This window comes from Petromyzon marinus, chromosome 50 (genome assembly GCF_048934315.1).
Source record: "Petromyzon marinus isolate PM22_M1 ecotype Great Lakes invasive population chromosome 50, UKy_Petmar_22M1.pri1.0, whole genome shotgun sequence".
NCBI lineage: Eukaryota > Metazoa > Chordata > Hyperoartia > Petromyzontiformes > Petromyzontidae > Petromyzon > Petromyzon marinus.
In genome coordinates, this window is record NC_133716.1 from 7850436 (window position 1) to 7871554 (window position 21119).

General features: G+C 46.8%; 1 protein-coding gene across 12 annotated transcripts in view; it reads left to right on the forward strand.

The window, feature by feature from the left end:
• LOC103091713 (voltage-dependent P/Q-type calcium channel subunit alpha-1A) overlaps positions 1-21119 on the forward strand; it is a 187684-nt gene that overhangs the window by 49677 nt on the left and 116888 nt on the right. For all 12 annotated transcript variants that reach the window (XR_012947186.1, XR_012947188.1, XR_012947187.1 and 9 more), the window contains exons 6-8: positions 16819-16910; positions 17600-17752; positions 18197-18390. Coding sequence is in view for 9 of the 12 variants with exons in the window: in XM_076074845.1 (XP_075930960.1) it covers positions 16819-16910; positions 17600-17752; positions 18197-18390 (439 nt within the window). In the remaining 3 variants the exon portion in view is untranslated. The remainder of the gene's footprint in view (positions 1-16818; positions 16911-17599; positions 17753-18196; positions 18391-21119) is intronic.

Genomic DNA, 21119 nt, shown 5'->3' on the forward strand with positions numbered 1-21119 from the left:
GCCTAGACGGGTAGACCACAGTTAGTTAATCAACAGGTTGTGTGTATGGTAGGGTAAAATGTGTGTTTTTGTATTCTTTGTTGTTGTAACGTTCTGACCACATACCCAAACTGGACATCTGTGAAAAATAGCTTTATAGGTCATCGGATTCCCCGACTATTAATACATATTCTGATTTTAAAAAATGTGTGGCCTGTACGGAAGAGTAAGCAAAACAATCCTATGGATGTTTTTTCTAGAGTAGCCTCGAATGGAGAACCATCTGCCAGCAGTGGTGTGGGAAAGCAGTTGCAGTGCTGCACCTTTACATGCTTTTTAAATCTCGAATTTTCAAATTAAGCTTTGGGCTCCAAGAGGATCAAGGGGACCCAGATTCGTGAACATTAAATTGAATGCATCAAATTTATGCTCGAATTCAGATCCTAATAAATATAAAATCCAATTACCATAAAGCAGCTCACTTATCTCTCTCTTCTATATCTTGTCTGCAGGTCTGTTATTTCATCTTACTGCATCTGACCACATTGCCAAGCACAAGAATAAAATATAATAATGACGTCTCACTAGGAGTAACAAGAGTTGCTTCCAGAGTTGCATCGTATTATATACACACAACATAATAACGACGCATTGCCCCGTTACACAAATAAGCAGGAGACATCACAGCGATACACTCTGCTGCTCCTGATGCGGTTGTTTGGCTTTACCACCTGAATGTAAAATTGTAGCTTTTGCTCTGCATCTATATCAGCTCATACGAAAGAAGAGACTAGGAGTTTACAAATTTAAAGGGGGCGGGGAATGCCAAAATGAATGTATGCTTCAGGCCTCCAATGGAACCGCACCACCACTACACCTGGAGTGCTAATGGTCAGTTCAGCAGCAGCACATTGCAAGGAAATTTCATCAGCTTCTGTCAGAAATACTCTTGGTTCTCAAATGGCAACCTGCTCCCCCGTCTGCCCGCCCGCCCACCCACCCCCACCACTGCCACCTCCAAATAGGTCCCAACCTTAGTCCCTTCCCATCCAGGGCTTCATCATTCCCCGCATCTCCTAGGCAATGTCCATCCGTAAAAATTGGCACACGTGATCGACATTTGTGCAATGAATAAATAACTGACTGGGTTTTTTTTTCTACTTCAATGTACATTGGTATTGCTGTTGCATAATATTGATCTGGAGAGCAAATAGGCTCATAGAATAAATCTTTTTTTGTAATTTGTATAAGAAGTTGACACACAATGGAGTTCTGTATACAATGTTGATTTTGCGTTGAACATTGCCCCATAATTTTAGATCGAGTGCTCTTGTCAATAACATATGGTAACCCAGCAGCATTTACTTAACAAGCCCGACTCAGCCGATGAGACCCCAGATGTTGAAACTAGTCCAGAGTTTTCTTGATTAAACAAATGCTTCTGGATACTGTTGGTCTGGAAAGCCAATGGGCTGGTGGACTAAAACGTGTTATATTTACATGCTGGGGCACGTAAATAAGTTCTGCGTATGTTTGCTTCAACCTTCAAAGCTCCACAACTACAACAGCAACGCGTAATTAATTTGCATACAAGATGATTCCTTTAAATCACAGCGTGAGGTTGAAACCCCACAACGGCTCATCGTGCCCTCTACCCCAAGACATGGGGAATATCATAAAAAGACACAGCCACCAATGAAGATGAGGAGGCACGTCACGACCCATTGATTCGAAGACTAAAATCGATGCAAGGATCGAATTAATTGCAATGCATGCAAATAAATCGCACACGAGAGACTAATGTTACATTTAGGCTTGTGGTGAATGAAAGATGTGGGAGCCCCCGAAAAATGTCTTGCGACTGCCGGCGCTTGGGTCTCCAAGAGAGGCTGTCCCTCGAGGGTACATCGTCTGACCTGACTTTACCCCACCACACGCGACTTTAAACGACTATACTCTTTGGTTCTTTCGGTAAAGTCACGAAGGTAGAAATAAAACAAGATAAATCACGACGTTTCTGACGCAACACAAGCGCCCGTCTTCAGGTGAAAATCGCGATGTCTGCTGCAGTCACGAAAGCTTCAAATCAAGATTTAAACGACTATTTTTGTTAATATTACCAGGTAAGGCCCACTGAGGCGTACAGCTCTATTTCAGAAACGACCCGGCCACACGATAGCTCAACGAAGTGGCTTGTCACGTGGACATTTATAGCAGCCAAATTCTCTCAAGGCGTGTTTCTAAATGTGGAGGGGAAAACCAAAGGACCCTGGCAGAAATTCACGCGACCACGGGGAGAAAATGCAAACCCTAAAATGTACAGATGTTAGTGTTGGGATCGAACCTACGACCTCCGTGTATACCAGGCGAGGTAGTTAACATCTCGCCACCGTGACATGCCGATCGACTCACTGCAACGTACGCCAAATTACACTCCTGGGGTGGACAGAGGGATTTAAGAAACCTGCCCATCGTTTCTACTGCCTCGCCGGGACATCGAATCAAACCGGCGACCTGTGGGTTGCAAGCCCTAATTTGGTGGTGACCAATTACGCAGCGCTGCGGGGGTGGTGTGCAGCGGGCAAAATCGTACCGACGAGATGACGACGACGACGACGAAAAATACGAACGTTACAAATGACATGCGAAAATTGGGACAAGTGACAATTGATCCTGAAATCAAATTGCGGTTCCCGAATGTCACAATCCGTTGAATAGCGGAGGGCAGGGGGGGGGGCCGAATCGTTACATGGCGAGGGACGAACGCAGCTCGACGCTGCATTGAAGCATCGAGACTGTTCGGCTCGTTTTGGTAATCTTTCCTCGCCGCTGTCCGTACAGCCTTTTAAACTGTAATGTTCTTCCACGTGCAGTCGTTGTGGTGCGTGCATTTTATGGATTCGTGGTGAATTTGCCCCGCGGCGGGTGGGGGGGGGGAGTCACCGGGGTTGTGTTGTTAAAGGGGAGGTTGCTACGGGGGAGAGAGGCCGGCCCTGTGAGTTAGTTGGTTCGTAAACGCATCATGACCGTGGCCACCCAAAGGCCTCGTCCGTATGACAAACCCGCCGAGTTTGCACGTTGCATCTTTCCCCCGCACTCCTTGAAATGTCTGAACGGGAAAAGCAAAAGGGCTTGTTAAATGTTGGCTCAACTCATTTAATATGTCCTCGTATAATTAAAATCGTTCAGACAAGGAATATATTTTTTCAGGGCCTTGATAAGCTATCGCTACACACACACACATTTTAAAGGCCTCTAAATGCGACACGACATTTTTATCTTGTTGGAAGATGAAGATCTTCCCTTGTAATGTGTAAATGAAATTACGCAAAGTGTCTGGCCGTGTGCATTTCCTGCACAATTTTACACTCGACTTTATTTCCTCGAAGATTAAAGTCCGACCATTGTCACCACGTTCTCCTTGCGACAAAAGCGCGCACGATTGCTTTCTAAATCTGGGACGGCCTAGACACAAGTGGTTCGTCCGCATGAATCCTGGAGCTTCTCTGCAACCGGCGGATTCCTGTGATCGTTACAGAGGAGCCCATCCGTGCAGGGCGCTCATTGAGTTAGAACAGACATCAGATTATGTAGGCTTTAAGGTCAAATCGATTACGGGTGTTTATGAACCTCTTCCTGGTGGCGGTGGTGGTGTCCTGTTGGTGACTTCTTTCGTCACTTAGCAACGCGTTACAGTTATATTTTTATAAGATGGCAAAACAAAATCTCGGGGTACTGTCAGGCAGAGCACAGCGACTGTTTTTTTTTTCTCTCTCCCCTTTCTTTCTAAGTGTCTGACATAAAATCATTTAATAATTAATGGCACTGTGGAAAAGTGTTTTTCCGCGGACCAAAGTAGAATTTGCGAGCGGAACTTCACCACCGGCGGCGCGGTTACATCTTTTTTTAATTTGCGTAAGCGCGAGAGGGCCAAACGTTGCGGACACGATATTCAATTTTCAACACTGATGCGATGTGTTCTAAGCGAGAGTTAGATCGCGCTTCTTGTATGCCCACCCACCCATCCCACCGCATCCTCCTCCTTTATAACCCAAGACTGTGTAAATGCCAAGCCTTTCGCGTGTGGCAGTTATTACATTATTTTGTTGTTTTCCCAAGCAAATGGTGGGATGGTTGACCGCGTGCCAGGAATTGATTATAGAATCGGACGCTCTCGCTATATATTGTAACAAACAACTGGATTCGGGGGGTGGGGGGGGGGATGAAAACAAAATGCTATATTTTGATTTAAAGCTTTCGTGACTACAGTAATTCATATTCTTAGCTCTTTCGGTAAAGTCACGTAGAAGGGAAACAATAAAAGAATAAAAATATAAAGCAATAAAATTATCACGACGTTTCGACTGCAACACAAGCAATCATCATCAGGTGTGAAAACCACAGCAAGAAAATTTCCAATGATTGCTAAGCTAGAATCCATCTGGCTTAGCAATCATTGGAAAGATTTGATAAACCATTTCAGGTCTTAATTGATTGTTCACGCTTACAGTGGCTTTCAGACAGCATACATTAATTTTTCGTCTCCCCCCTCCTCTTTTCAGAACATAGATGGACTCGTCCTTCTAAATAAACTGCCAAATCGCTGCGCGTGGCGCTGACGTTTTTTATAAATAAATAAAGGCACCGTTTGAAAATTAATTAATTAATGCGAACCGACACTCCTGATGACGACCGTTTGTGTTATGGTCGAAACGTCGTGAGAATGTTTATTGTTTTTATATATTTTATTATTTTATTGTTTCCCTTCAACGTGACTTTACCGAAAGAGCTAAGAATAAGATGCTATATCTTTTTTCACCACCCCCCCCATCCAGAAGAAGTCAGAAACATTTTTAAATATCAAAGTTCTCTGTGCTCGACGTGAGCGAACACGTCTGGCATTTTGTGACATGAAGGGTAAGGTTGAGGTTTTTTTTCAAGGGGAGAGAGGAAGACGGTTCGTGCGTTTCATTTAGAAAGGTTATCGTGGTGGGTGGGGGGGGGGGTAGGAGGGCCTCTGGTGAAGAAAGGGAACTCTGGAATGTCAGGTTGTGAAATTGAGCAATTAGGACTTTCTGCGAGTATCAACTGTGCAAAGTTGCAAAAATAGGTGGCAATGTTTGGCTTTCGATGTTACGTAAGCAACCGCAGTTTTAATTTTCACGCGGTACTTTGTTTTTGCACGTGAGTGCATGTGTGACGCGTGTGCTTAATGTGCGTGCGTGCGTGCGTGCATGCTTGCGTCGATAAGTGCTCAGACGTGCATTGCATATTCTGCGCCCGTTGCCAATAACTAAGAACGGATTAATTAGCACCATCTGCGCAGCATCGCCGAGCCTTGCCGGTGGACGCGCGCAAATGAAAATCCACCCGATGGTACCCCTGCTCTTGTGATTGTTGAGGCTTAGGGGCAATTAGGCCTGGTCATGTGAGGGTCCAATCTGTCCGGTTGACCTTCTGTCCCACCCATGAGGGTTCACGCTTCCGACGAGAGCGGCAGGATATATGAGCAGAACTCCATGCTGTGTCTGCACGGAGAAATACACATTTTTTTTTTTAGTCCACCAGCCTCAATGGCTGTGTGTTAGCAAATGTTATTGCCAAGTGTACCCTGTTCATCGCAAAAAGCAACGATACGTATCGTTGCTGTGGATTATTAAGATGGCTGCGTTTTGCGTCTCCACAAATAAAATGTAACTATTTTTAGTCCATCATCCTTATTGGCTTCCCAGACCAATATTGCTCGGAAATAGTTTATTTCATTGACCAAATAACTCTGGTTTCAACCTTCTGGGCCACACTTGCTGCTGTGTTACCAGATGTTATTGGGCATGAGTAGCCGAGTTAAACTATGGGCCTCTGTTCAATGTAAATCCTCATTATGCGTTGCTGCAGAGAGTTATTTGCAAGCACACGTACATACATGTATCTAAGCAGAATCATTTTACTATATGTAAATACTAATTATTTATGACAAAAAATACAATGCAGCACGGACAGTGAGTGTGCGGTGGTTGAGGGCAGGGCCTGACCCCGTTGCCTGACCCCGTTTAAAGGGTGGTGGGGGGGGGTAGACTGTGAGAGGTGTTCATTTTTAATATGGGAGAGTTCGGAGTTCAGATGCATTTTCTCTCCCATGGAATTCCCTGCAATATTTTTTTATAGGACACCAATGCGGCATAACTAAAGGCAATAACTCGATCCAGAATACAGTGAATCGTAACAAGATTTGGAATGTATGAACTATGCCTTGATTCGTTTTGCACTATTGACGCGCTGTGCACAAGGACGCGAACCGACTGTGGCGGATAATAATAATTCCTTGACATCGTGGTGCGCACGTGGCCGTGTGCTGTGGACGTGGCACGCCGGGTAAGTGTTGGTGTGAGCATTTGGCAGGAGCGTGTCTGGAGCCGTGCGTCTGGCTCGGGTCAACAGCGGCGTGAAATGGAAACTTGAGAAGCACTGCTACGCTGGCATGAGGATACCAGGAGTTCTCTTCTATGGCTGAGTTTGCATATAACATGTGTGTGTGTGTTTATGTAAAAACACAGCAACTTGGCACAGTAGGAGGCACAGGTGCTGCATCGGCCAGTCATGGCACCTGGGTCTGTCCCGTGACCTCCAGCCAGCGGGCGTTCGACATTTCACGTGGCCTTAAAGCGCACCTAGCCTGGCACAAGCACCGTGGTGACGTGACCGCCACTTAGTGGCGAATGGCGGTTATTGTTGTGCTCATGTAATCGGATATAATCAAACTTTAAACAACCGTGCAATTTAATAGTATATTTGTTATATATTGCATTAATTTCCTATATTTTGTAAGAAGTATATTATTTGAGATGGTTTGACTGGACGTTTATATACTGTAGGTAGTGAGTGGGTAATGTTTTTTTTACAATTGTCTTTAAGGCAGAACGGAAGAAAAAATAACAGCAATTTTACAAGTCTGCTGCTGGATGAAGGCATCCCCCATGCCATTGTGTTTGGCCTTACTGCAGCATGCTGGTCAGCTTGAGTTAGCGATGGTGGAATGTCCAGGACTGGTTCCAAAATCGCCCACCAAATGTGTTTGCCATGACCGGGATTCAGACGCAGGTCACTAATAGTGCATGAATTACCACGTCAGTGCAAATCCATTTCGAAAGAAAATCAGTTTCATAAAATCGTAGACCAAAATGAGTTTATTCCCACAGACTCGCCACATTGAGACCACAATAAAAAAAAATCATCACAAGCTTAACAGGGCATATCTTGAACTCTGCAGAAGCTATTAGCTCCATCTGCCCAACATCTCCCATATCCTTCACTTCGTCACCCTGGCCATTGCAAGGTTCTCAAACGTGCCTTCACAGCCCCGCTAGAGTTGTCTAATTCAGCTCTCTCTTCAATTCCCAATATTCCTCACCTCTGAACGTTAGATGATCCAAAATGCAACTTGTCAGAGACCTTATCACTGGAACATGTAAATGATACCGACATTACCACCACTACATGAATCTATCCACTCACCCACGGTTCACATTCCCAATCGATTTCAAAATCGCACTTGCTGTTTTCAAGATCTTCCATGGCCTCTCCTCTGCCTGCCTCTCCTCCCGTCATTTCACTCTATTCTCCTATATGTTCAACATCAACCAAGGACATTCTGTCAAACCCCCAAGTCAGTATTATCTCTGTGGGCAGTAAAATCTCTCGCCAGCCTATCTTCGCTGTCAACTCAGTGCCACTGTTCAAGGCTTTCCCTTTCCTTCATTGCCCATGACTGACTGCCTCCTTTTAAAAGAGAAACAATAAAGTTTGCACTGTATAGGCTATGTTACAAATGGTAAACAGTATCTGTGTTCGTGCCCCCCCCCCCCCCCCCATGGGACCTTGGATAACTTAAGAGTCGAGTCCACTGCTGTATTAGTGGGTTTGATTGTGCTTGTTTACCCAGGAAAGTCTCATTGAGTCTCACGACTTGCCCCACAATATAAACTTGCTAGGATCCTCCTTCCCCCACAATATAAACTTGGTAGGTTCCTCCTTCCCCCACAATAGAAACTTGGTAGGATCCTCCTTCCCCCACAATATAAACTTGGTAGGATCCTCTTCCCCCACAATAGAAACTTGGTAGGATCCTCCTTCCCCCACAATATAAATTTGGTAGGATCCTCCTTCCCCCACAATATAAACTTGGTAGGATCCTCCTTCCCCCACAATAGAAACTTGGTAGGATCCTCCTTCCCCCACAATAGAAACTTGGTAGGATCCTCCTTCCCCCACAATATAAACTTGGTAGGATCCTCCTTCCCCCACAATATAAATTTGGCAGGATCCTCCTTCCCCCACAATAGAAACTTGCTAGGATCCTCCTTCCCCCACAATAGAAACTTGGTAGGATCCTCCTTCCCCCACAATATAAACTTGCTAGGATCCTCCTTCCCCCACAATAGAAACTTGGTAGGATCCTCCTTCCCCCACAATATAGACTTGCTAGGATCCTCATTCCCCTACAATAGAAACTTGGTAGGATCCTCCTTCCCCCACAATATAAACTTGCTAGGATCCTCCTTCCCCTACAATAGAAACTTGGTAGGATCCTCCTTCCCCCACAATATAAACTTGCTAGGATCCTCCTTCCCCCACAATAGAAACTTGGTAGGCGAAGTCGTGGGGGGAGGAGGTGGGGGGGGGGCGATATTCCGCTGTGTCATCCCAATTGAGTAATTTCCAGATACATTTTCAGCATTGGAATGCTTGGCCTATATCAGTTTCTTTGTTTTGGGGTTTTTATTTTTTGCTATGGGAGGAAAATCGGAGTACCCAAAGCAAACCCCTGCAGACCAGGGAGAGAACATACAAACTCCACACACACAGAGGCACCCGAGTCAGGAACTGAACCCAGGTTCCTCTTGCTGGAGGGTACGAGTGTTAACGCTGCGCTACCCTGCCGCCCAAGTTGAGGAAACTGAGGAACCCATCTCATCTGTAGATGTTTATTACATTGCAGGTCCACGTGATCACTGACCCTGTCCGTATTTCAATGACGTGGGTAAATGGGCAAATTGAATTCTGTTTCTCTTTAGTGCACGCATCTCCATACCTGGGATGTGTGTCTCTTCGCCGGCCTTTTCAGACGCTGGAGTCCTTTTTGTGGATGTGACAGCAGCTACTTACAAGGAACAAGAGTGATTTCGGGCAAAATAAATGGGATTTTCGGGCAAAATAAATTGAACTTCCTATTTGCCAAAAAAAAACCATTCACACATGTGCTGGGGAATTTTGTGTAACAATTTGGTGCGCCACTGTGAAAAACCGTTGATTATTTAGGTTATTTTGGTGCCATTTAACTTGTGTTCACAAGGCACATTTGTCTTTTATTGTGTTGTGAAGCGTTCGATAATGGTTTTCTTTCCATGCGTTCTTCTCTCGTTCATTGCTACCACAACTGGTTTCGTTAACTCACACAAGCGACCAACATTGCATGTCCATCATAGAGATTTTTTGGGTAAGATCGTGTAAATATAAATGCGTCATTAAATCCGCCACCATCCGACACAGTCAATTAGTAAGGTTTGTCACATTCTTTGGTTCTTTCAGTAAAGCCACGTAGATAGAAAAACATATTATAATAATAACAATATCACGACGTTTCGATCAGCAGCTCTCCCGCTATATTTTCACCTGATGACGATTGCTTGTGTTGCGATCGAAACGTTGTGATATTGTTATTATTTTTATTATTTGTTCTATCTACGTGGCTTTACCGAAAGACCCAAATAATATTAATTCCTGCAGTCACGAAAGCTTTAAGTCTTGGTTTGTCACGTAAACAAAACATGCCAATTTGTTACGACTGTAGTTCAGCACACCGGTGTGTTGGAGAGTAAACCCACAACACTTACAATTCAAAATTGCATGTGTGTGTGTAACACGTACTGTCAACGCAGGTGAATTGAATTGTTCGTGCTTACTCATTGAGACAAATAACAACATTGTTACGATTGGTGGCTATGCACGTGACCCATAATCTAGCACTGTGATGGGCGAAGGCTGGTGGATCACGCAAAAATTGTGAAACTCCCCGTGAGCCTTGAGGATGTTGCCATACCCTCGCTTGCCATACGTATGCATGTGTGTTGAACTTCTTTGGCTGGTAACACCTTCATATAAATAGAGGATCGCAGAGTCTTCGGGGAGCGGGATTTGGTGTCTGTTCACCTCGTGAGAGCGAGTGGAAGCGCGTTGCAAATTAATATTATTAATTATTATCTGTGGATTCGTTATTCGTTAAGCGACTCGCAGATGGTTACTAAGGTAAAAGCAAACGCTGCAATTTACCAAATGTATAAATATATGGGGAGTGCTGAAAAGGTTTTGATTACAATAATCTAACAGATAACGTCTTGCAGGCCTACGATTAAGCTGATTTAAACAGCTACCAGCTTTAATTATACACGGCGGTCCATTTATATCCACCCCGCTGATGTCTAATGACCCTCTTCTCAACAGGTAGTTTAATTGAATATTGTGAAAGCGATGGCTCCATACCACAGTGGAGAGTGTTAACATATACATATATATATTTTTATAGTTGTATTGAGATTGGTGGACGACATGTAGAGGCGTTGAAGTCAAATGGATGTATGTATGAATGTTGAACTTATTTCGCGCCGTACGTAGCCAACCGTGCTGATCCGAGGTGCGGGCGGGAAGGACAACAACACTAAACACAAGTTCATAGTTCCATTTATTTGGTATAGCCCTGTGAGCCATTCGGCTCTCGAATCGGGTGCAACCGCAACAAACAAAAAACAAAAACATGAACAAGAAAACATCTTAAAGTGACTATGTGACTGTGCAAACAGAAAATCCAGGAAAAAAACAGCAAAATATTCCTGAAATAGCACCGTACACCAACGCTGTGTGCAAAAATCCCAGTGGGATGCAAGTCAAACAACGACAACAACAACCACAAGACAACTAAGATTTAGGCCATCAGTCTAACTCCGTACTACAATAATAAAAAAAACATGGCCAAACCAAAAAAACGTTTTCGAAATCACCAAAATAAAAGCCATAAATGCAATGTAACAGTGATCATAAGGACTGTGACCGAATTTTTTTACAATAAACTACATAAATAAATTATAACACCAAACCCTAGAGTCATATTTTAGGCCACTGAATAGCAGTGGCAGCTAGGGGTTATTAACAAAAAATAAATGTTCAATCTAGATTTTAAAAATTAATTGCTGCAATGGCTTTCTAATACAAGAAGGAAGAACGTTCCAGACGGCCACAGAAGCACGGGGCGGGGGGAGAGGGGGATAGGGGGACAACAAACTAAACACAAAAAGCAGCAAAAGTTGTTTACTCCGTAAGTGATGTTTTAGTTTAGTGGGGTACCTACAAATCAATCACCAGATCCAATACGCTCATTTATAGCGGTTTGTCAATCCGCTTGCTCGATGAAGGCCTCTCTCCATGCATTTCAGTCACGGGGGGCTGTTTTGACCATACTTCACCCGTGCTGGTCAGCCCTGGTCGGTAAAAGGGGTGGCTCGAGGTCCGGTTTTACACGTCTCTGTCGCCGCCGATTTCAGCCGTGCGGCGAGTGATCTGAAGGTTTGCCCCCCCAGTTTACTTAGCACGGTGCGCGAACCCGCTACTCCACCCCCCTCCGCCACACACCCAGCTTCACGTAACAATAAATGTAATTGAATTACTGCAATTACGTTGCGGGGGCCCCACTGTATGAGAAAAGACGGGGGGGGGGGGGTTGTTTACAACTCAGGTACGAGCAGTCATCGACTTACGAACACAATTCGTTCACCGAGGCCCGTTCGTAAAGTCGGAACAAGTAATCCACTTTAACATTTACATGCACACCAATACCAACCACCCGCCATTCGTGAGTAGCAGCTATGAAGGCCGGCACGGCACCCGAGGGGGTAGGTGGCCAACACCACGCCCGGCCGCCTTTGTCTCCCCAGTGGCGATGTTTACACATCGCACCGGGTACTCATTTGAGGCTGAGTCGACCTAGGGGAGGCCCAGGACCGGTTCAGATAATCGTCACCGGTGTTGGGCGTGAGCGGGAGTCGAACCCGGGTTGCCAGGTTCGTAGCGCAGCGAAGCGCTAACCGCTACACCACCGCTCCCCACCACTTTGCCCACACACACAGACACTCACTCCATGCGCGAGGCTGATTCATTCACATCTCGCGGACGATCGCTTAGCCGAACCAAACATAGTGCAGCGGTTTTGGGGCCGTCCATAAATGACGTCACGCACCCAGGGGGGGAGGGTCAGACATTTGTAACGATGTGTAACGAGGGGGGGGGGGGTTGAGAAATGTGACGTCACATCAAAATGCGCAACTTTGAATAAATACAGGGTATAGACAACACGTTCTACTTAATTAAATAGACTACAACATCAGAGTGCAGCGCCACATTAAATACGCACTACAATGACAGTTTAAAGCGATTTGAAGCATTGTTTTTGGGGGGAGGCAGAGCTTTGTGATGTCATATTTGAGGGGGGGGTCTGACTTTTGTGACGCCGTGTGACGAATGGGGGGGGGGGGGAGTCAAACGTCGTCCAAAATCGCGTGACGTCATTTATGGACGGCCCCTTTAACGTACAAATGAGAGCACGCGTTTTGAGTCAAATGTTTAAACAACAACAACAAACATCAAAATCTTTCACAGAAGCAGGTTCGTTAAGTGCCCGGGTGTTCGTAAGTGCCCGGGTGTTCGTAAGTCGATGACTACCTGTCCAAATAAACGCGCGCAAATAACCTCATGCATTACGCGCAACGATTAATGCGTTCACTTCATTGACGACAAATGTGCGTGCGTGCGTGCTTAAACTGTCGGCAATTCCCGCCACCGCAATGTTATGACGACTGCTTCCGAGCTTGATTAAACACCGTAATGGAATTGGAGATTAAATAAATAAACAAACATTCCAGCCGTTTTCATTCTATTGCCCCGACCCCGCCGCTCCCCCACTTCCCATCGCGATATATTTTCACGAGACCGCCTAGATAAATAAATCATAAGCAAGGGCCCAAAATAGACGTCGGCTTTTCGGAGCGCGAGATGGTGTTTCGTGTTGGACTGTGACGTCTCCTCCGCCGCGTCTGCTTTTGCCCACGCCGCATCATCTGCTTGACGCGATGGGCTAGGGGGGGACGTCATAAATGACGTCACGCATCAGGGGGGGAGGGGTCAGACATTTGTGACGATGTGTGACGAGGAGGGGGTGGGGGAGAGGAGTTTGAGAAATGTGACGTCACATCAAAATGCGCAACTTTAAATAAATATAGACAACACGTTCTACTTAATTAAATTTACTTTTTTAATAAATGTTTTCTCCTACAACATCAGAGTGCAGCGCCACGTTAAATACGCACTACAATGACAACAATAGTTTAAAGCGATTTGAAGCATTTTTTTTTGGGGGGGGGGGCAGAGCTTTGTGACGTCATATTTGAGGGGGGGGGTCTGACTTTTTGTGACGCCGTGTGACGATGGGGGGGGGGGAGTCAAAAAATCGTCCAAAATCGCGTGACGTCATTTATGGACGGCCCCTAGGTAACGAACGTTGCACCGTAAGCGCCTGGGCAGGTGCCACACCGCAAACTGGGGGTGGGTGGGTTTTGCGAAGGTTTTGCATGCGGGCAAATGTGCAGGTGGCTTCCTCTTCCCGTACGGGTGACGCTGGAAGTAGCGTCGGCAAAAGAAGAGAGAGAGAGAGAAAAAAAAACACATTTGCATCTCCTGGATTCGGTCTCCGTTAAGTGATGCAGATGATATTTGTCTGTGGGCTCCCGGCCAGCTTTTGACTCTCGCGTGATCGGCGACTTCAAGTCCGCGTTGAAGCGAACCCGATTTGCTCGCAAGCGCTCGACGCGGGGTGGCTTGTTGATTCTGCGTATGAGCACGCCCCGGCGATGTGCGCGCCGATGCATCCGATTGGTCGACCTGGAATGGATCGTTACGCTCACGAGGCACGCGGAGAGCCAAGCGACATGGACATTGATTATACTCTGCACTCGACGGAAAAAATTGTACCCCGATAACATGCCGTTGTTGCATCTGCGCGAATGGAGCTGACGACACCGCAGAAGACAAGGTGCCAGCTACTGACGCTAGAGCTGTGTTAGATACATTTGCATTCCTGACATCGGCGCATTGGATGTGCGCGCGATCGAAATGAGAGTAAAATCTGGCCTCGCGTAGATGATGTTTAAAGTCATCGCATCCTTAATTCGCATACACCCATCGTAGTCGCTGAATTACAATGCAAATTATTTACGGCCATTTTCTCTATTCGAAGCTGAATCAGTGCCTCCCCACGTCTATTTTGGCCACGGGGTTTGTTTGACCGTACTGCGCTATGCGGGTCAGGCAAGGTTTCACGAAGTTGGGGTGGTGGAGAGGCTAGGGGGGGGGGGGGGGGGTCGGGCATTACCGGTGCAGATAACACTTGCCAATGACTTTAGCCTTGAGTGAGGATCAGATCAGGCTGCTGGGCTCACGTCTCTATGCAACAGCCACGGTTAAAGCGCCCCCCCCATTCACAATTTTCAGGGATTTTTTTTTTTCCCGCGCGCGTTACTTCGGGGATTTAATCGTTCCCTAAGGCAGTTGACAAAACTGAACGCCAATGCATGTTGATCTATCGGAAGAATATTTGTTTATGTGTATTGCCAACAACGTTCCACGAGAGTTATTATTTAGTTACAGGTACATTCCATTTATGGAAGTCACCACGGTATAACGGGCAGCACACTTGACTTGGAAACCACAAGTTGCTGGATCCGTCTCCTGTCCGCCCAGGCGTATAAATGTGTACACCACCGTTCGTCGTGTGTGGTGGGGTAAAATGTGACTACTTACACCTCTTTCAAGATGTATCGAGGTATGTTTAACTTCTTTAGCACCGTACGTAGCCAACCGTGATAATCTGTGGTGCGGGGAAAGCGTAACAACATTAAACACAAAAATGAGGTTCTAAAGAAATTAGTTTTCAATGTAGATTTTAAAGTGCATAGCTCCAATTGCTTCCTAATACCTCGAGGAAGAGCGTTCCAGGCTGTCGCAGAAGGCCTACCAAAAGCCGCTGCGTGGATGACCAGAGTTCGCATGATGACGAGATATGGATCATTTGTGGCAATCAAGACACCTGGCAAGCATGGAAGAGTAGGCCAAGTGCAAACCCTTCTGCCAGCAGTCACATGAGCAAGCAATTTTAGGGCTGCGCCTTGACCTTGTATATTGCAAAACATTTGTAACACATCAGAGTCACCTCGAGGTTAGAGCAGTGTCACACAAAGCAAGTTTCGTTTAAATACATTAATCCATAAGTGGATAAAAAAACTAACAGGAGAAATATCTGGGTGGCTTTTACGAGCACAGGTCGATTCGTAATGCATTGATTGTTCAATTGATATCGACTCCGAAGCCCATCGTACACCCATCGAATTATGTTTAGCGAGAAACAGCGTTTATCAGTGCTTTCATGAGCGAATGTAGTGGGAACACGTGATAAGACCCTCCTTGCTTAAGTCTTGAAACTCAGTGAGTCTTCCCCGGGCTTATCAAGCGTCATGAATAACATTCACCATTTGGCGGGGATGGACAGGAGTTAATTACCGCTCTGCGGGACTTCATCTGGTTGGTAATTTCACTAGGCGCGTGCAAGTTATTTTTATTTCACAGTTTGTTAAGTGCACTCCCCCCTTCTCCCTGTCCCTCATACCCTCTCACTTAAGTTCTTCCTCCCCTATCTTCCCCTCCCCATATGAAAGTAAATTGCCCCCACTCGCAGTCCACCTAGGCAGTGAGCCCAATCCACCCCCGCCATCCTCTAACCCGCTGGTTCTTAACCTGGGGTGCACGCACTCCCTGGGGGTGCGAAGATGCCCTTTCTGGGGGTGCAAGACGTGGTCACATTTTTTTTTCTTATATATAAGGTAAATAATCGAAAACACAAGTTAATAATCGAAAACACGCAAGTAGAACTACTTTGTTTCATCCAACCTATGTATTTATGAACATTATTGTAAAAAAAATGTATACGATTGAGAAGAAAAGGGGTGCATGGTTTGCTGTAAAGGTGTAAGAATCACTGCTCTGAACCCAGGAGCACAGACTTCTGGGACTTCTTCCCGTGGAGTATCTGTGCCCCCCTCCCCACGCCACGGTCTGTGCTCTGTACCGGGGCTCGTGGTGAAATACAATAAAATAAAACAATCACCGGCTGGCGAGGGGGAGTGGGAGTTGTTAACCACCTCGCCTGGTCGTGGGTTCAATCACGGCCCTGACGCCTGAATATTTGGAGCTTGCACGTCCCCCCCACCCCCCCCCCCCCCCGTGTGTGCGTGGATTTTTCTCCGGACCCTCTGGTTTTTCCCTCCACGTTTAGAAATGTGCATTTAAAAGTATTTGACTGCTGTAAATGTTCGCATTATAAGCCACTTCTGAAAAAGAGCTACATAGCTCAGTGGGCCTTACCTGGTAAAATAAAAATAGTTTAGTTTAAATAGTTTAGTTTTTACAGCCACACTACACAGAATCAGAATATTTATTTATACTGGAGGAAACTGATGAGCGACAAAGCACATTGTAACAGATGTCCAGTAGGGGCGGGTAAGAACTTTAGAACGCCAAACAATGCAAACACACAACGGGAGTGCAGAGTACAAGAACGGCTCAAACAAATCACAAAAAAAACATTCAAAAATTTTAACTAAACCATCCCCATCCTACCAGACAAAGAGTCCCACCGTGTTATTAACCTGAATGTGTCGCCCCAACCGTCCGCACTGTGCTTTGTAGGATCATGGCGAAGGTGGGGATGTACTACGACCTGCGGACACTGAGGGCCGTGCGAGTCCTCCGGCCTCTCAAGCTGGTCTCAGGAATTCCAAGTAAGGGTTTCCAAGCCCACCACATTCACCGCGACAGACCGTCCACACTGCAGGTCGCAAACAACTTCTCTGTCGGCATCTCCTTTGGAATTACCCTCCAATTGTCCGCTTTCCCCCTAGTTATTCTAAGCTTGCTAAATTCAAGACGCGTGGCGACTCTCATCCATTACAGCTTCATAACAAAAAAATTGCGCTTCTTTTTTTCCCTTTTATTGACGCTGGCCAGGTCGCATTTTGGGAAAATGTGTGCCTGTAACAAAAAAAATACCCTATTGAATACGTAACGCAAATTTAAAGATTCGGTGAGGTCGTTTGCAAAAAAAATAGGCCACTAGGTGCTGGCATCATGGCACAAATTTTCGGAATACGTCTATTTTTGTTCTTCCGCAAATGACTCGATGAGGATTTCCTCGAGCGAGTATTCACCACCCCCGCCTGTACTGGGGTGCAATTGTAGTAAGCGTCAGTTTCTGGTTGCCTGCCAGCTTCTCGCTGATTTCCTGCCCTAACGAGCGAGGTGGACTGAATTATTCCTTCTCATTGGTAAACTTCCCGACTTTCTAATTTCTTCCGTTCAATACCCAGACCGCCGTTGCAAATTAGACTTATCCTCCTCACTTGAGTTCGCACCTCGTTAGGCAAAATAAACTTGATGTGCACCCTTGTGTGCGTGTCTGTGTGTGTTTCAGGTCTTCAGGTTGTGTTAAAATCCATCATGAAGGCCATGATCCCGCTATTACAGATCAGTCTTCTGCTGTTCTTCGCCATTCTCATCTTTGCCATTATCGGGCTGGAGTTTTACATGGGGAAGCTGCACAACACCTGCTTTGATTCGAAGACAAGTGAGTGAAACGCCAGCAACTTCAAGCAGCCATGGCACAGCCCCCTTGCTTATGCACCACCGCTTAAACATTAAAAATCCTCCATGTCCAATAAAGCTTATTCACAACCTGGCCAGTTTCAGGCTGCCTAAGAGTCTTGACTAATGGTATTGGGAAAGGGCTGGGCTACCTGGGCAGTGGCTGCGAAGAGTGGGATTAATTCGCCATGCAATTCCTTTCGTCGGCGAAAATAATTGGCGCGTGATATTCGGAAGCTATCTCACAAAGTATGAGCGAACACTGTGAATAATTGTGGATAATAAGACGCATAAGGCCACATACAACAGGATTTTTTGTGGACGCCTCTATCTACATCCCCGTGGATCCGCGGGTAATAGGAGTTACAGATAATCGGGGGTTGCGGATAATCGGATACTTTTTCCTTATCCCCGTGTTTCCTCGCAGACGAACCGGACCCGAAGAATGAGAAGCCGTGTCTGAACGATTCCTCAGGCTTTGTGTGTCCCAACGACACGGTGTGCCGGGGCCACTGGGAAGGCCCCAACTACGGCATCACTCAGTTTGACAACATCCTGTATGCAGTTCTCACCGTCTTCCAGTGCATCACCATGGAGGGCTGGACCGACATTCTCTACAACGTAAGGGTTTCTTCTACTTACTGCCGCCCCTGCTCTCCGTTTGGGTGTTGCCCGCGTCTCGAATCGTCCTTTGCCTTATTGCGATGCTGGCCGCTCGCGAGGAAACGGTGACGGAGCCGAGATGCATTCCGCGTCTTTGCCACTCTTCGCAAAGGTTTAGCGGAGCTTGGCGGCCGCCCTGGTTATTACTTGCAGGTGTTTTAACCATAGCAAAGATCCCCCATATAGCCTTTAAAATATTTGCTGCAAGTGCTTGTTAGCGAGCACCTATGAAGGCCGACACGGCACACGAGGGAGTGAGTGGTTCTCGCACCACGCCCGGCCGCCTTTGTCCCCCTAGTGGCGATGTTCACACACTGCACCAGGTACTCATTTGAGGCTGGGTCGACCCAAGGGAGGCCCAGAACCGATTCAGATAATCGTCACTGGTGTTGGCCATGAGCAGGAATCGACCTGGGGTCTCCAGGTTCATAGCGCAGCGCACTAACCTCTGCACTACCACTCCCCACCTTAAACACATACACACACGTCTGATTCACAGTAGTAATAATAAAAGACTCCGTTGGGCTTTTCGTAAAATGGTAGGTCACGTGCGCAGGCATCATAGTCCAAATATGATCAATTACTCGCAAATTACTGAATTGGGAAGCCACACAGCATCACCGCCTCCTGACTGGCAGACTTATGTCCGCATGCAGGCCGGTTCTGCGTTCACGTTGTGCCGCACAGGGACAGCTGCCACTGGGGGGGGGTCCCCTGCTGCAGGGCTCCCCAAGATGCACTGCATGGGAAGGCGCCATTTGCATGAGTTTTATTATTATTATTATTGTTGTTGTTTTTATTGTTTTTACTACAACTCAACGCGAGCCCGGTATCGATCACAAAACGGAAGAGGGGGGGGGGGGGGTTACAAAAGTTTTGTGGACAGCAGACCCGAGTTTGACAAGTTAAGTGACGACGATGACGATGATGAAAGCACGCTTGATGGAATGCCTTCCAGACAAAGCTCAGAAGGACGGAATCTCTACCCCCCTGAGTTAATAGTCTCGGTTGAGGACAACCAGCCCATCGTCTCTACAGGAATGATCAAATTGCTTTTAAAGGAAGTCTACATTCAATATTAATTTCTTTCGAGCTGCTTTTTGCGTATGGTTCGTTGCCCTTCACCTCATACCTGCGATCAGCACGGTTCGCTTCATGCGGTGCAATAAAAGGTATGCATACAACGTGGGAAATACTTGATCCCACCATAGGGATGTGGAAATGCCACGGCCTGCTTTAGAATGTTCCCGTCGGAGATGAGCGCCGCCGTCCAAACGCCGGTTTGAGCAGAGGAAAAGACGCGTTCATGTTTCATGTTGCAGGGGCGGGAGGCGGGGGGGGGGGGGCGTCTGGAGGAATGTGATTGATGTCTGGGGCTCTCGTCTTTTCCTCAATCGACCAGACGGCAGGGCGATGGGGAGGCGGAAGAGGAGGAGGATGCGGTTGTGAATTCGTTTCTTTGAGAGCTGCAGTTCAGTCAATTGCACGTTCCTGCCTCCCTCACATCTCTCTCCAACCGCTCTCCCACCCCCCCCCCCCCCCTCCGCTTTGACCCATGGAGATGAAGCGCAGCGAATGCGTTACCGTTCGCGCAGCCCAGGGTGCAGGATGCAAACGCGGGCGGCAGCTTTCAACAAACATTTTTTTTGTTTTTGCGCCGACGGCTTCGCTTACATTCAAGTTTAATTAATTAGGTATAGAGCCCTGTGAGCCATGCGGCTCTTGAGTCGGGTGCAACCGCAACAAACAAAAATATGAACAGAGAAACATCTAAAAAGCGACGACGCGCAACAGAAACATCCTGGGATAAACCAGCTCACAGTTTCTCACCTGCCCACCGCGACTTCACACTGGGGGAGGAAGGGGAGGGGAGGGGGGTTCCCTGATTAATTTCACATCATGGGCGAGAGGTGGGGTCTGCGTGTTAAAGACGCACGGGGAGGGGGGGGGCACGAGGGGGGGGGGGGGGAGTAAACCCACGCGTGCGATGGGATGGACTGGCGCGCGTCTGCCATGACTATCGCTTTACCGCACTCTTCGGGCAAATAAGCGCAAGGGACTGGGGATGAATACTGATCAGTGCTGTTCAAGTGCGGCGGGCGGGCGGGGGGGCCTGCAATCCCATTGTGTCTGCATTCAAGGCGCCACTGAATTATCCTCGGGGTGATTGCAAACGCAGCAATATCGGGTTTCTCGGTTAAACTGTGCCGTCGCTCTCGATTGCATCGGAGGCGCTAAAATGCATGCCTCGGTCTCTACGATTACATCTCATCTTTGATGATTTTGTTCCGTGCAAATGCCGGGCACTTCTGCGAAACATTTTGTTGCAATTCTCAAATGCGGCATTCGGCATAGGAAATGGCGTCTGCTCGTCACCGTGCTAATGGTTTTGAATGACAGTAATTACGGCATTAACGACGACAGTGGCTTCATTCCGAAATGGATTCTTGCAGTGCCCGGCAATAAAAATGCATTCGTTGATTGGGATGATGCGCACTGATTTTTTTTTTGCGTCCTTTGGGCCACAACCACAGACCAGGTCATCTGAATGCCATTGATTATAATGGCCTTGGAGAGGCCGATGTGGGATTGCAGAGCAGAAGCCCTCAGGTATATATGTCTGCAGGCGCATGACTGCTTAAAAATTAAAAGGTGCAGGACTGTAATTGCTTGTTCATCCCGCTGCT